We start from the raw sequence: 15,976 nt of genomic DNA, 5'->3' as shown, positions 1-15,976 counted from the left end.
ATTTAGATGGAAAATATCATAATATTTGACCTGCAGGCTGATGTTACAGTGTAATTTTATGAAATACCTTGATGGCGTATTTCAGTGAAAATATACATTTAAAATAAAATATTAATCATTACATTTAAAGATTATTGTGGAATGGTTAGCATGAGTGAAGACGGAGTGAAATTTTGCCCAAATTGAATTTTGCAGCTGAACAAATCGTTTTACAGAGTAATGAAGTTCGGGTGATTAAATGTTCCAAGACGCTATTTTGGTGGAGTTTCATAATGTACAGTACTGTGTATGTCAATTTCTCTTTCATCTACAGACAGAGCTAGGATCATTGCAATCATCACTATGTGTTGTGGTTGTGCTACAGTAAGGGTGTGTACACACTAGGACGATATTGCAAACAATGCGATGTCAACTACGACGGGACCCAACATCGGCAAGTGCATACACACTCTGATGTCAGGAGCGATGAACGCCGGTGGGGGCTGCGGGAGTCATGTTGGATTCGGCAGCATGGCCATTGTTATAAACATTGCATGTTGGACCTACATGTAGGACTGGCAGGTGATGCCGCATACGACCTGTGGGAGCGCACATCGTACACGATATCATGCTTACTCACTAGATGATGTGAACGATATTGTGTACGATTGTGCTGATATGGGCCGCATCGTACGCGGCATTGTCTAGTATGTAAGCACCCTAAGAATGGGAAAGGAATTTGAAAATGTTGTACTTAAATTCTGAAGGGGGATAATATTTAATGGGCGAAGTTTGAAAACTACTGTACAACTGTAATGAAGTGAGACTGCTTTCGGAGTCAAATAATGTCTGTAAGTATGTTCCTTATCACAGAGGTCATCGATCCACCAGAAAAAGGTGCTTACCAGGTGCCTAGTACGCATTTACCGTAGAGATTATTAACGCTATGATAACTGATGCATTAGCCTTGAAATGCATGCAGCTAAATGTTTAGTGGGTGAAATGCGTTTTAGCTATCTGAAAATCAGTGATACCTCAACGAGAAGATGCTCACTAAATTTGGCACACATTTTGCATATGTAGAGGCTATACTGTACAGTATATGAACATTGAAAACGTAACTGTTTTGCTTTTTGAAATCAGAATCTGCTGCACATGTACAGGTCTCCGGGAAACATGGTGCCCGCCATGTTCCGGAGACTAATTCCATTACTGCGCATGCGCGGTGGCCATTTTGACTGTGATTTTTGCTGTGGCTGCAGTGCCCGACGTGGGACTCCAAAGAGGTAAGTAATAAAACATGGGTGCAGTGAGTGGACCCATGTGCATTGCAAACATTGCACCCATTATAGAAACGCCAAAGCACCTACTGTATGTCACAGCTGTCTTTTGGAACTGGGGGGCAGATTTATTAAGCTCGGAGAAGTGATAAAGTGGAAGGTGATAAAGGACCAGCCAGTCAGCTCCTAACTGTCATTTTTCAAACCCAGCCTGTAACATGGTAGTTAGGATCTGATTGGCTGGTCCTTTATCACATTCCACTTTATCACTTCACCGAGCTTAACAAATCTGACCCTGAATCTTCTGCTGTACTCTGAATACTCCAGTCTGACATTGGCCACCTACTGTCCCTGGAGTTCAGATACTGAAGTTTATTGTCTTTCTATATTATTACACATTTTCACTATGCATAAATTGCACGCTGGTGTGTATTTGTAATATACAGTATCTAGAAATATCTAAAAAGTTTTATTGGGAAGATCATTACAGCTCACCATAATACCCCTGCAGTTATTTCTTTAACTAGATCTCAGTTTGTGAAGCAGACAGCTGAGGGATTAGCGGTTACCAAGTGTGTGTTGTGGTACTTGGAAAGCAATGTAACAGATTTATTTTTCTGGCAACATAATCTCTATAACATCCTGTTAATTAAATATCCAGCATAGCAATGTGGATTAGAGAAATCTGATAACATAATAAAATCATCATCATCATATGTGGTCATACTGTAGTAAGAATGAAAATGAAAGGCTAATGAAACAGTATTAGAAATCTATTATTACTGTCAGAATCTTTGCTACAATTCTGAAACCTATACCTATTTTGTTGTGGCCCGTTATGCAGGACATACTTTACATTACATTGCTAGCCACACAATTGGAGTGATCACGTCAGGCAGTTTGTGACATGAGGTCTATTTACTAAGCCTCAGGTGGAGATAAAGTGGGCAGAGATAAAGTACCAGCCAATCACCGCCTGTCATTTTTCAAACCCAACTTGTGACATGGCAGTTAGGAGCTTATTGGCTGGTATCTTATCTCCGGCCACTTTATCTCCACCTGAGGCTTAGTAAATAGACCCCATAGCTCCATCTATGGAGACTTTATTCATAAAGCAGTGAAATAAGTGGAAAAGTGAGCCAGTGGAGAAGTTGCCATGGCACCCAATCAGCATTGAAGTAACATTTATACTTTGCATACTATACAATTGTATAGAGCAGCTGGTTGGTTGCCGTGGGCAACTTCTCCACAGGCTCACTTTTCCACTCTTCACTGCTTCATTAATAGACCCCTAAATGGTCTTATTTGGTTTGGACAAATCTGATTGGCCAGTGACTGCATAGACATGTGTGATCACTTGCTTACTGCTCATTATAGGGTCAGCTATAATCTGTTCCTTGATCCCTACTGCCAGAAAACACATGCAACATACTGACCACAGTCTTGTCCATTTAGTAATATGAGTGAACCCCCTGATCTGCCAATATGAGCACAACAGAAATTGTTTACATTTTGGGCACTATTTGTAATTTTGGTGCCCTTACAAAATAGTCAACATAATAAATCAAACACAGTATGCAGCCAATATACATAAAACTAAACCTGTCAACTTCAAATACTTTTCACAGACAGATCCATGGACTGTGGAGTATATGAGTTTCCAGTTCTGTAAAAGTATGTATACCTTTTAGTACATATAGAGCAGGATGTACTAAAGCAGAAAATGTGGTGAAAACTCTGAAAAATCCCATTTTCTGCATTTTTACTGCATTGTCGTACAGTAGGTACCAAGCTCCAGAATGGCTTGGAGCAGGTGGGTAATGCCATCTGTATCCGGCTTTACCCAATAGAAGCCTATGGGCTTCTTTCCACATTCTGCCCTGAGAGGAATCCGATCGGATCCCTCCGAGCACCCCCTATGGCCACCGTGTCACTCTGCTTCGTACATCCCATCCTTAGACTTTAGGTGTAACCTAACATGACACAAACTGTTGGTAGACTTTAGGTGCAACCTACAGTAACATGACACAAATAGTTGGCTGCTATTTGTTTGTCATAAAAAGACGGTATTATAAATAACAAATAATGTTCTGCACTGTGGAAATGTGTAGTAGATCTCAGGATTTCCAGGTGTTCATTTAAACTATCATTATGCACGTTTTAAATTTTTCTATTTGCCTCATTACAAATATTGCTGGCTGTGGCTAAACTCAGCTGATACATGTACATATATAATAACATTGTAAAATGTAACTGCACTGCAGCCCTTTGGTTTACTGTTTGTGAGAGCTGTTTCTTACACCAGTGCACAGCTCAGAATGGATTAGTCATTGTAGTGCTGTAATGATAGATGGGTGATATACTAATTGATTTGTTGGTTCAATGCTCCGTGTATGCATCTTTGAGCAAGAAGCCATTCAACTGTTCATAAGAGACAGGCTATAAAGTGCACTGGGAAATCACTCGTTGCTAAATATTATAATACAGTATACAGAATTACATGGGAAAAAATCTGTATAGCATCCTATACTACAGGATTTACCATGTAATAATTAGCTTAGCACTGCCATTGCACACCCATTCCTTTTATAAAGATAGTATTGTCTATCCATTATTCACAATTACAAACATTTGCAAAAGTTTGTTACTTAGGGGTCTTTTATGTACAAGATGCACTATAGTATCTGAAAATCTACTGTGCTTATCTCGGCAATACAGATTTTAGTAGCACTGTAATTCACCAATCTGGGGCTAGGAGCCACAGCAAAACCCTCTTCAAGGGTTTTCTTTACCGGCTGTCTAGCACTGACGGTGGCACGTCATTGTGGACTGTGCATGTGTGGCCAGTGCACAATAGCTTGATCACATGGAACCAAGCAAAGCGTTTTCAACGTCATGGGTCTCCCTGTGCTGAGTATAGTATAATATATATATGATTAGCAGTTATGTTTCCATGTTTGTGATTTGTCGTCATTTTTTTTTTTACAAAATGAAGTTTGTATACCTCATTAATATATTAATTTAACAAATTTACAAATATATAGTATGTGCTGCCATAATTATAGCCCAGGAAAAATCATTTGGGGTCGCTCCGAGGTACATTTTTCATTCATAGATGAAACGTAATACATCAAAGAACTACCTTGCTGGCACATAGGGCAAATAAAAAAACAATAGTGCCCCTTTAAAATCATTCTTTCAAATTCTGGCTGACTTCTTTAATTAAGCCACAAAATAAACACACAGTAGTGAAACACAATTGCATAGCAAAACGTCAACACACCAGCAATGAAAAAAACATGTGCATGCACACACTGTTGCGGAATGAGCTTTGCCAAAATCCTACACAGAACTAAGGGCCTGACTCAGACCCGATCGCTGTTGTGAGAATTCGCATTGGCGGACGATTATCAATCAACTGCGCATGTGTACAGATCGTAGTGCGCATGCGCGAGCCCAAACTGCAAAAAAATCCAGCATCTTTTTTGATCGCTAGGTGTACGCAAGTTGATTGACAGGAAGCCGACGTTTGGGGGTGCTAACTGGTCATTTTCTGGGAGTGTCAGGTAAAACACAGGCGTGCCCAAGCGTTTTCAGGGAGGGTGTGTGACATCAGCTACGGCCCAGATCAGCTTGTTTTTATCACACTGTACAGGGGCGTAAGTTCATTTCAGACGCCCGGAGGCGAAACAGACTAACGGTGCCCCCCCTCCTCACTTTCACCACCAACACACACATCCACATATGCACACACAAAAACATATATACACACACTCACAACCAGAAAATACACACTGACAGCCACATATGCACACACATTACCACATACATATACACACTCACAGTCACATATGCACACACACACACACACACATAACCACATATACACACTCACAGCCACATATGTACACACACATGACCACATATGAACACACAATAATTTATTTATTTTGCGCTTTTCCAGCTATGACGCCCCTGGAGACCTGCACATACCGACGCATTCCGTCTTTCTTACGGGCAAACAGCAGTGAGGCTTCCCATGGCCGTGGGTTGCAGCACCTCTCCCAGTGTTGAGAGCACAGGGCGCTGCTTCCGACATCCACCGCCAGCCACTGCCCCCATTGATCACGGCCGTGTCACTGTGCTAAAGGATACAGCAGCACAGGATCGCGGCGCTGCTGCTCCCGGAACTTAGCTCACATACAGCAGAGGGGAAAGGGGGAGTTGGTTGGCTCTGCATGCGGGACGGGAGCCATGCTGTAAGAGGACGGCCGCTCTGCTTAAAACTGCTGGCAAACCCCGCCTCCCCTTGCGCGGACTGAGAGCTACTGCTCATTGCTCTCTGTCTCTGGTGCTCACAGAGTGGTTGAAGTGACCGGAGGCAATGGAGAAGGTGCCCTCTTCAGAGCAGAAGCCCGGCGGCAGCCGACTCCATTGTCTCCGGTACTTCCGCCACTGACACTGTAGGAGTAGGTCCTGGGCTACACACAGATTGGAAAAATAATTAGATGGTGAGCAAATTCCGAATGGATTTGCAGCTGACCGGTGTTCATAGAGATTTTTGCAAGGCGTACGCAGACTTGCACAGGGCGGGTATTCACTTTGGGCAAATTTGCAGAGGAGCGATCAGGTCTGAATTTGGCCCTATATAAAGTAGTGCAAATGGCAGATGCCACCTACTCGTGACGTTCCAAAAATATGCAACATTCTCTAAGCATTCATTCCCAAAACTCAGCACTTCTTTAACCTTTCAGTGCTGCCAGAACTTTCATCCCTACATCTTACCTGTGACCTTTATTTATATTTCTTCCTTTGCTGACACATGCTACAACCCTATGTACAGTACTTGATACTACTCACTCCTCCAACATCTCTTTTGCAAACAAATTCTCAACTGGCGCTATAGCTCTTCTCTGCAGGTAACAGTCACCTGACTCTTTACTACAATTACACATATCTTCACATACAGTAAATATGAAGTGGGGTAAATATGACTGTCATAAATGATTGGAATGCTTACATCTTATAACTGTAAAAATGGTTCACTAATATACAGTATAGTGCTCAGGTCACATTCCCCACCCTAGTTTATCCACTTTTAGTACATTTTAGAAAGACCAGGGGTCTACTTACTAAATCTTGGAGGGAGATAAAGTGGAGAGAGATAGAGTACCAGTCAATCAGTTTTTAATTGCCATGCTGCAGGCTGTTTCAAATATGACAGTTATGAGCTGATTGGTTGGTACTTTTTCTCTCTCCACTTTATCAGTCTCCAAGGCTTAGTAAATAGATCCCCAGGTTATTATATTTTGATAATTTACTACCTATTAATATTATTCCTTGAGTTGTCAATGTAAAACATGTGACAACACAATGAAAGTAAATTGTTAGACATATTTAAGTATTTATGGTTAGGTAAAATGTAAACTTTTCATGTCATTCCACTAGGACTGTCCAAAATTTAATGGAATGTTGATGAATCACATAATTAGGTGGCTCATATCATCAGAGCAATTAACTGGAAATTGTTTGGATTTATCTTTTGGCTATAATGGCTGACTGCTTTGTTTACTGGGACACTTATGGTTTTTAGATCTGTGTTCACATTGCCTACTGGGAAATCTAGTCTTGGCTATCCTAATACATAGCCTGGGCCAGAAAATATTGTCCGTAATCTTTCTGAGATGGATTTTGATTTTGCACAATACTAATTACATCTACAATAATACATTGTGCACAGGTCATTATTTGTATGCAGCTATAAATAGGTAACAGGTGCCCTTAAATTGAATAACATTCTATGAAATGATTTTGTGATACAGTTATAGACCATTTAAAAAAACTATAAGGGTGGGATTAAATTCTTTTCACCCCTTTCCACACTTGTTCTGTTTCTGTCGTCAGGGCCATGGTATCATTATTTCAGCTTGCTACCTTTGGAGTAGCGCGGCACCCGACCCTTTACACAGCTAAACCTGATTACTATAAGCGCAATATGCACAATAACGGGGATCATTTTAGACAGGAGATTGGGCGTGATATATCATTTGAATTCCACCCTAAAGGTCTGTGTTACGAATTATTTTCCATTTCAATGAAAGTAAAATTCACACCTCAACATGAAATCTATGATATCCTATCTGTACAGTATATTCTTGTGACACTGACTTGGAATCACTGTTGTGAATGATACATTGAATGCTCTCACAGATATTCTTGATGGTAGCATGCATCATGTACATCAATATACAATAATATGAGGCTGGTTCAACAAGTAAGGTAACAAGACCTCTCACGTGTGTAATGTTCTCTATTTCATTCAGGCCAGAGCAGGTAGATCACTGCTTCCCCTCATGCCATTGTACTGTGCCTCATATCAGTTGGAAACATGGTCACACATTGAGGTGCACAGTGTGACCAGATTTCTGCATCTAAAGGGCACATCAGCAGCTGAAATTCATCACCGACTTCTCAAGGTATATGGTGATAATGTTTGTGATAAGTTTCAGCTGCTGATGAACCCTTAAGACGCAGAATGCTGATCACATGATGCAACTCAATGTGTGACCATGTGTCCGCCAGCCCTGCCATAACTGATGTTGGAACAGTATGACTGATATGAGGCACAGACTAATGGCCGTGAGGGGAAGCAGTGGTCTACCTGCTCTGGCCTGCTGGGAAATTAGAGTGAAAGAGAGAGCATTACACACGTGACAGGTCTTGTTACCTTACTGCTGTTTACGTAGTACAGTATCTCCAAAATGTAACAAAAACATCTTTGCTTCACTATTACCTAAATAGATGGTTTTCTGACGTTATCATAGTACATTTTAATTCTATTTTATGTGATTTGTAGTTGCAGCAATTGATTATCATATTGCTCAGTAGGAATTACAATGTATCAGTTGTGCTGTATGGCTGGCTCGATGAAAATTATGTAGTGCCAGATTTGACTATTGGAGAGGAGAACACTGCTGTTACAGTATGTCTTGGAAGAAAGAAAACAATTACCAAATGGTACAAGAGTCAGGGAAACAGGAATCTACAGTTTGGATGTGGGATAACATTAGTTTATATAATATAGGATCTACAGGAATACATATGCTTCATTGTAAATGCTTTTTCTATATAATTTGTGCATTATAATCCATTTCTAGAATAAAATTCAGTGATTGTAAAATTGTGGAATTGTAACTGTCCAAACACACAGGTACTTTATTGCGGACTACCGAAGTGACTGGAAAAACGCTGCCTCTTCTCTTGTAGTCTATACGGCAGATGTGTATACTGTATATGTTGCCAGTTGTAGAGAACATACAGCATCACAATAAACAGGCCATTGCCAGGAAAGCTGCAGCAAGATTTGGAGGTCTGCGCATTGCTAATGTGCAAAGTACCTATGACAGTTGTTGTGTATTCCACTGTCTAACCCTTACAACACCGCAGTGATGACAGGCTGTGTGTTGCTATATGCAGTCTAAAGAGGTTCAGATCATTTACGAGTTAGGTTAAAGTGAAAAAAAGATATGACCATGGCAGATCTTAAGTTGAACTTGTTGTGTACTGAAAAACATCTATTTTGTGGATAGATGCTTAGTTGCCGACTTCCTGGCTGCTCTCTGGGAGAGAGCAGCCAGGCCAGCATAGAAGGGGAGCAGGGTAGGCTAATGATGCACCACATGGGTGGAGATATGTAAATATAGCTGTGCAGGGGTGTGGTGGTTGCGATGACTTCTTAGCCACTCCCCCTGCCCTATATTACAGAGATTACAGGCATTATATAGCAGGGGGCATGGCTACAATGACGTAATTCAGCGAGAATCGCGTAATCAACTGCCCGGACCACCAACTTCACCCGCAAAGTGACCGGACGGGTCTGGGTTTGGGGATGTTGGAGGGGCTTCAAGAATCCTGAGACTTGCCTAGTGTTCAGGGTGTCCTCCACATGATTTTCGAAAGTCTCCCGACCATTCCGAGAGAGTAGGCAAGTATGGGTAGATGGTACACATCAAACAGGACACCAACTCTAAGCTCTTGTGAGATGCTTCTACACACACCTATGTCTGCAAAGTAGTGCAAAATCTAATTTCAGTTTAGAACCTTTCTTTCTCCTGAAATTAAATCTATGTCTTTTATAACTGACTGCCTTTATGTACATGTGGTAATTTGTATGTTTGAAGATTTGCGGCAGGATGTAATGGAGTCTGAGATCACCGGAGGTATTAGGTGCTGGCCGATTTCAGATGTAGTTTTAAAGAGGCAATCACTTACAAGACGTGATTTTGCCTTGTAAGTGTTTGCCCTTTAAAAAAATGTCCTAGACTGGCCGGCATCCCGCACCTTCAGCTATCCCGGACTCCATTCCATGGCATCCACTGAGCAAAATGCACAAAAAATATTGCTACCAGAGGAATATTAATGACCTGTGTAGCAGGCCCATCCTATATCTTCTTCCAGTGGACATGTGTGTGATATTGGGGGAGATACTAAGCTTTGTAAAGGGATAAAGTGGAGAGAGGTAATCTACCAACTCAGGCTGCGTTTGTACATACTCTATCTCCACTTTATCACTCTCCAAGGCTTAGTACATCTGCCCCACTGTCCATAAGATGGGTGCAGGCTGACATGGGGCCTATGTGCACTGTATACCCTTCAGCCAATATAGATACATCACTGGCGGCCACTCCATCAAAGTGAAATTAAAAGGTGCAAAATGTTTCCTCATTAAAATAATCTCACTCCACAAAGCGTAATTTATTATTCCACTGTTTCTCAAACTAGGTGCACTATCACCCCTACTTACTTTGCCAGTAACACCCTCACTCTACCCAACTCCTCCCATTAGATTCTGCTGCTCTGCAAACTCCGCCATCTCCGCCATGGTAATGGAAATATAGGTGGAAAGAAAACTGCATAGCACTGTGAAATGGATTGTAATCTTTGCCTCTGCCATATTGTGCTGCAAAAATGAAAACCAGCAAGAGCATGCATTATTAATATTAAGTACAGGTAAGTGTATAAACCCACCAATACATTATAAGAAATATCTAAGAATACTATTTCAATATATAAGTATTGCCATGACAAATGGGAATGTACAGTATAATGCTATGTTTTTAGGTCTTGTGACAGATGTGTCACATACGTTAGTATGGAGGTAACACAAAATGAGACACTAGGAGGGGGAGATAACTTCAAGTTAACCTATATTCACTAAGAATGAGGCACCTGCTAATAAACAGGTTAGCTCAGAAACAAAAAAATAAAAAAATCACCTATAGTACAGTATAATCTGAATGCCATATATTTTTGGAAAAAGATAATATAAAAGTACTATGTCTTTATGGAGCCTTTTCAGGGACTCTTTGTACATCATTACTGATGTATATCAGCCTGCATGCCATAGTTTCCTTCTAATTCCTCTGCCTGATCACGCGTCTCCTGGAATAGCCTCTTGTCATTACTGTGCCGACATCTGTCAGAGACCGGGCATACACTAGTTTGTCTGGCTGCTGTTCTGTAGATCTATGGCTTACTACAAAACATCTCATGAAGAGGCTGCCCCTCTGCTTCAGTGATACACACTTATCTATCATAGCTGTCACTGGAAACAGCAGCAAGGTATTCTGTTCTATTGTACAAAACGGTCTCTAATGTATTCAACCACAATGCCTTATACTGTACCTGACAAGATTGTGAGATGCTAGAGGGAGGCCACAATTATATAATATAATAATAATAATAATAATAATAATAATAATAGCTGTAGAGAGTTACATTGTTATTACACCCAGTGTTCATACAGGTTCTCTGTAGTATTCTGGCGTAGTGCTGCTAATGCAATAAGCTACATTACTATACATTACTACGGTATATGCCTCTCATTTAAGCAAAATCAGGATCTTCACTTTAAACTTTTCAGTTTTTTTATTTTTCTTGCTTTCTGTTTTGCAGTTTTTTTTAGCATTCAGTTTCTAAAGCTAAACTCATTTTATACTAGATTTCCATTTTCTAGTCTTGTTAAATATTTAATGACATGCAAGTGTTCAGTAAACAGATCATTATTTGTTGTTTCAGATGGAAGTGACTTGACAGTAAGATGAATTACATCACAGGCTTATGGTTGCAAAGAGGATGACGAAAAGCAAAGATAAAATAAAATGGTTTCAATAATACTAGTCAGAACTGACTTTTCCTGCATCCTATGTAATAAAGTGTGATGTTCATCTTTCTGTTTTTTTTTAAATCTTTTGTCATGTTGCATAAAAATGAACTATTGTAGTAAGTAGTAGTAACCTCGTAACCACATCTCTGCTGGTCACCCTGCGTTATCCTAGGAAATAATGCGTTCTATTAACTGTGACAGTCTTTTGTTCACTGGAAATGGAACCTGTAAGTATCCCTCTGTGACAAATGTCCCAAGGCAATAAGGAAATGCTTATGTTTTGCGAGACATTTAGCTGCAGCCTTTTATTACATCTATATCCATCGCTTCTATGGCTCTGGATGAGCAGCTATCAGGTTGGAACACATGAGCATTGTTCTCTCTTTTACGCCAGTTTTAACCCTACTCACAATTGACCAAACTGGCAGAAAAGCAAATCATCTGCTACATGCCTACACACATTTCCCTATCACGTAGATCAAGAAAGTTAACACTAAACAGAGTGGAACAGTTTTATAGTGACATATTAATTGTTCCTAATGACACGAGCATCCTTTTACATTCATACCTTTAGAAGTCTGACAGAAGGGAGAAAGGCAGCGTGGCACAGCTTGCGAATGGTCCAGTTTAGAGGCCGTGGAGCATCAATTTGACTCATGACCCTTTTTAATATTCCACTGGGAAATTAAACCTCAAGCCTTCAGAGATATCTAGAGAGGAAAAGAGTCCTTGCAAATCTGACATCCCATGGTCGTCAACATGTCCACACCAGCTTTGTAGCAATTCCTGCAGCTGATGCTCCCAGGAACTTGGAAGACTGGAAAAGTGGATTTTCTTTAGCTCCTGATCCTCCTTGAAAAAAAAAAAAAAAAAGAGACTCCTGTCTTGAAGCAGCAGTGCTCATGCATACCAAATGTGGATGAATGGAAGCAATCAGCCTGCTGCTCAGGGGATGGGTGCACTGTTTTGAAGAAGAGGGGTAGCCTGCATAAAGCAGGAATCTACCTCTTGCTGTCTTGTGTCTCTCTCCATCACCCCCTCCTCCTTCACTGTTTCCAGTTACACATGCTGTTTCTTCCAGTACTCACACATGCCATTTATTCTGACTCTATTACCCTCTATCTGGCTTGCTCTTTATTTGTTTTCATATATCTTTGTTTTACAATGTGATTTGGCTAAGATCCATTTAGAATATAAAATGGGTTATACACTGTATCTCATTAAGCTATGAAATGCCGGATAAAATATTTATATACACGAATTAAGGCTACCGCAGCTCGTTGTCTGCAAAATGCTGTGCATGTATCTATCTATCTATCTATCTATCTATCTATCTATCTATCTATCTATCTATCTATCTATCTATCTATCTATCCTTATTACACAGGTAATGATACCTATTTTGTCAAGGTTACTGGCACTAGAAGCATGCAAGTGCACTGTATTTACACAGTAATTCATATATAGAAGTTATTCTGAAAAGCTGTCATCATAATTAGAGATGAGCGGGTTCGGTTTCTCTGAATCCGAACCCGCCAGAACTTCATGTTTTTTTTCACGGGTCCGAGCGACTCGGATCTTCCCGCCTTGCTCGGTTAACCCGAGCGCGCCCGAACGTCATCATGACGCTGTCGGATTCTCGCGAGGCTCGGATTCTATCGCGAGACTCGGATTCTATATAAGGAGCCGCGCGTCGCCGCCATTTTCACACGTGCATTGAGATTGATAGGGAGAGGACGTGGCTGGCGTCCTCTCCATTTAGATTATAAGAGACTGAGAGAGATTTACTGGAGCTGACTAGGAGGAGTACTGTTACTGTAGAAGTGTAGAGACTGAGTGGAGAGAGTTTACTAGTGAGGACAGTGCAGTTTACTTTATAATCCGTTCTCTGCCTGAAAAAAGCGATACACAGCACACAGTGACTCAGTCACATACCATATCTGTGTGCACTGCTCAGGCTCAGGCCAGTGTGCTGCATCATCTATTATCTATATATAATATTATATATATCTGTCTGACTGCTCAGCTCACACAGCTTATAATTGTGGGGGAGACTGGGGAGCACTATTGCAGTGCCAGTTATAGGTTATAGCAGGAGCCAGGAGTACATAATATATTATATAGTGAGTGACCACCAGACACACAGTGCAGTTTATTTAATATATCCGTTCTCTGCCTGAAAAAAGCGATACACACAGTGACTCAGTCAGTCACATACCATATCTGTGTGCACTGCTCAGGCTCTGGCCAGTGTGCTGCATCATCTATTATCTATATATAATATTATATATATCTGTCTGACTGCTCAGCTCACACAGCTTATAATTGTGGGGGAGACTGGGGAGCACTACTGCAGTGCCAGTTATAGGTTATAGCAGGAGCCAGGAGTACATAATATATTATATAGTGAGTGACCACCAGACACACAGTGCAGTTTATTTAATATATCCGTTCTCTGCCTGAAAAAAGCGATACACACAGTGACTCAGTCAGTCACATACCATATCTGTGTGCACTGCTCAGGCTCAGGCCAGTGTGCTGCATCATCTATTATCTATATATAATATTATATATATCTGTCTGACTGCTCAGCTCACACAGCTTATAATTGTGGGGGAGACTGGGGAGCACTACTGCAGTGCCAGATATAGGTTATAGCAGGAGCCAGGAGTACATAATATATTATATAGTGAGTGACCACCAGACACACAGTGCAGTTTATTTAATATATCCGTTCTCTGCCTGAAAAAAGCGATACACACAGTGACTCAGTCAGTCACATACCATATCTGTGTGCACTGCTCAGGCTCAGGCCAGTGTGCTGCATCATCTATATATATTATATATCTGTCTGACTGCTCAGCTCACACAGCTTATAATTGTGGGGGAGACTGGGGAGCACTACTGCAGTGCCAGTTATAGGTTATAGCAGGAGCCAGGAGTACATATTATATTAAAATTAAACAGTGCACACTTTTGCTGCAGGAGTGCCACTGCCAGTGTGACTGACCAGTGACCTGACCACACTGACCACCAGTATAGTTAGTAGTATACTTATATTGTGATTGCCTGAAAAAGTTAAACACTCGTTGTGTGACTTCACTTGTGTGTTTTTTTTTTTTTTATTCTATAAAAATAAAACTCATTCTGCTGACAGACAGTGTCCAGCAGGTCCGTCATTATATAATATATAATATATACCTGTCCGGCTGCAGTAGTGATATATATATATTTTTTATATCATTTATCATCCAGTCGCAGCAGACACAGTACGGTAGTTCACGGCTGTGGCTACCTCTGTGTCTCTGCACTCGGCAGGCAGTCCGTCCATAATTGTAATACCACCTAACCGTGGATTTTTTTCATTCTTCTTTATACATACATAGTTACATAGACATCTTCTCTTTATCAACCAGTCTATATTAGCTGCAGACACAGTACAGTACGGTAGTTCACGGCTGTGGCTACCTCTGTGTCTGCACTCGGCAGGCAGTCCGTCCATAATTGTATACTAGTATCCATCTCCATTGTTTACCTGAGGTGCCTTTTAGTTGTGCCTATTAAAATATGGAGAACAAAAATGTTGAGGTTCCAAAATTAGGGAAAGATCAAGATCCACTTCCACCTCGTGCTGAAGCTGCTGCCACTAGTCATGGCCGAGACGATGAAATGCCAGCAACGTCGTCTGCCAAGGCCGATGCCCAATGTCATAGTACAGAGCATGTCAAATCCAAAACACCAAATATCAGAAAAAAAAGGACTCCAAAACCTAAAATAAAATTGTCGGAGGAGAAGCGTAAACTTGCCAATATGCCATTTACCACACGGAGTGGCAAGGAACGGCTGAGGCCCTGGCCTATGTTCATGGCTAGTGGTTCAGCTTCACATGAGGATGGAAGCACTCAGCCTCTCGCTAGAAAAATGAAAAGACTCAAGCTGGCAAAAGCAGCACAGCAAAGAACTGTGCATTCTTCGAAATCCCAAATCCACAAGGAGAGTCCAATTGTGTCGGTTGCGATGCCTGACCTTCCCAACACTGGACGTGAAGAGCATGCGCCTTCCACCATTTGCACGCCCCCTGCAAGTGCTGGAAGGAGCACCCGCAGTCCAGTTCCTGATAGTCAGATTGAAGATGTCAGTGTTGAAGTACACCAGGATGAGGAGGATATGGGTGTTGCTGGCGCTGGGAAGGAAATTGACCAGGAGGATTCTGATGGTGAGGTGGTTTGTTTAAGTCAGGCACCCGGGGAGACACCTGTTGTCCGTGGGAGGAATATGGCCGTTGACATGCCAGGTGAAAATACCAAAAAAATCAGCTCTTCGGTGTGGAGGTATTTCACCAGAAATGCGGACAACAGGTGTCAAGCCGTGTGTTCCCTTTGTCAAGCTGTAATAAGTAGGGGTAAGGACGTTAACCACCTCGGAACATCCTCCCTTATACGTCACCTGCAGCGCATTCATAATAAGTCAGTGACAAGTTCAAAAACTTTGGGTGACAGCGGAAGCAGTCCACTGACCAGTAAATCGCTTCCTCTTGTAACCAAGCTCACGC

At 41.3% G+C, this 15,976-nt stretch overlaps 1 protein-coding gene and 1 long non-coding RNA gene across 4 annotated transcripts in view; one reads left to right on the top strand and one right to left on the bottom strand.

The window, feature by feature from the left end:
- Positions 1-11,453, top strand: part of LOC134910636 (uncharacterized) — a 28,793-nt gene extending 17,340 nt beyond the window's left edge. The window contains exons 2-3 of the long non-coding RNA XR_010176253.1: positions 10,105-10,268; positions 11,337-11,453. This is a non-coding gene — a long non-coding RNA (uncharacterized LOC134910636). The remainder of the gene's footprint in view (positions 1-10,104; positions 10,269-11,336) is intronic.
- TRPM3 (transient receptor potential cation channel subfamily M member 3) overlaps positions 1-12,264 on the bottom strand; it is a 694,734-nt gene extending 682,470 nt beyond the window's left edge. For all 3 annotated transcript variants that reach the window (XM_063913891.1, XM_063913889.1, XM_063913890.1), the window contains exon 1: positions 11,993-12,264. In XM_063913891.1, the coding sequence (XP_063769961.1) occupies positions 11,993-12,082 (90 nt within the window). In that variant the 5' untranslated portion in view covers positions 12,083-12,264. The remainder of the gene's footprint in view (positions 1-11,992) is intronic.
- Between the last annotated feature and the right edge of the window lie 3,712 nt (positions 12,265-15,976).

Source organism: Pseudophryne corroboree, chromosome 1 (assembly GCF_028390025.1).
Source record: "Pseudophryne corroboree isolate aPseCor3 chromosome 1, aPseCor3.hap2, whole genome shotgun sequence".
NCBI classification, from domain to species: Eukaryota; Metazoa; Chordata; class Amphibia; order Anura; family Myobatrachidae; genus Pseudophryne; species Pseudophryne corroboree.
Note: the sequence above shows the minus strand (reverse complement) of the source record. Positions and strands in the feature narration are given on the sequence as shown.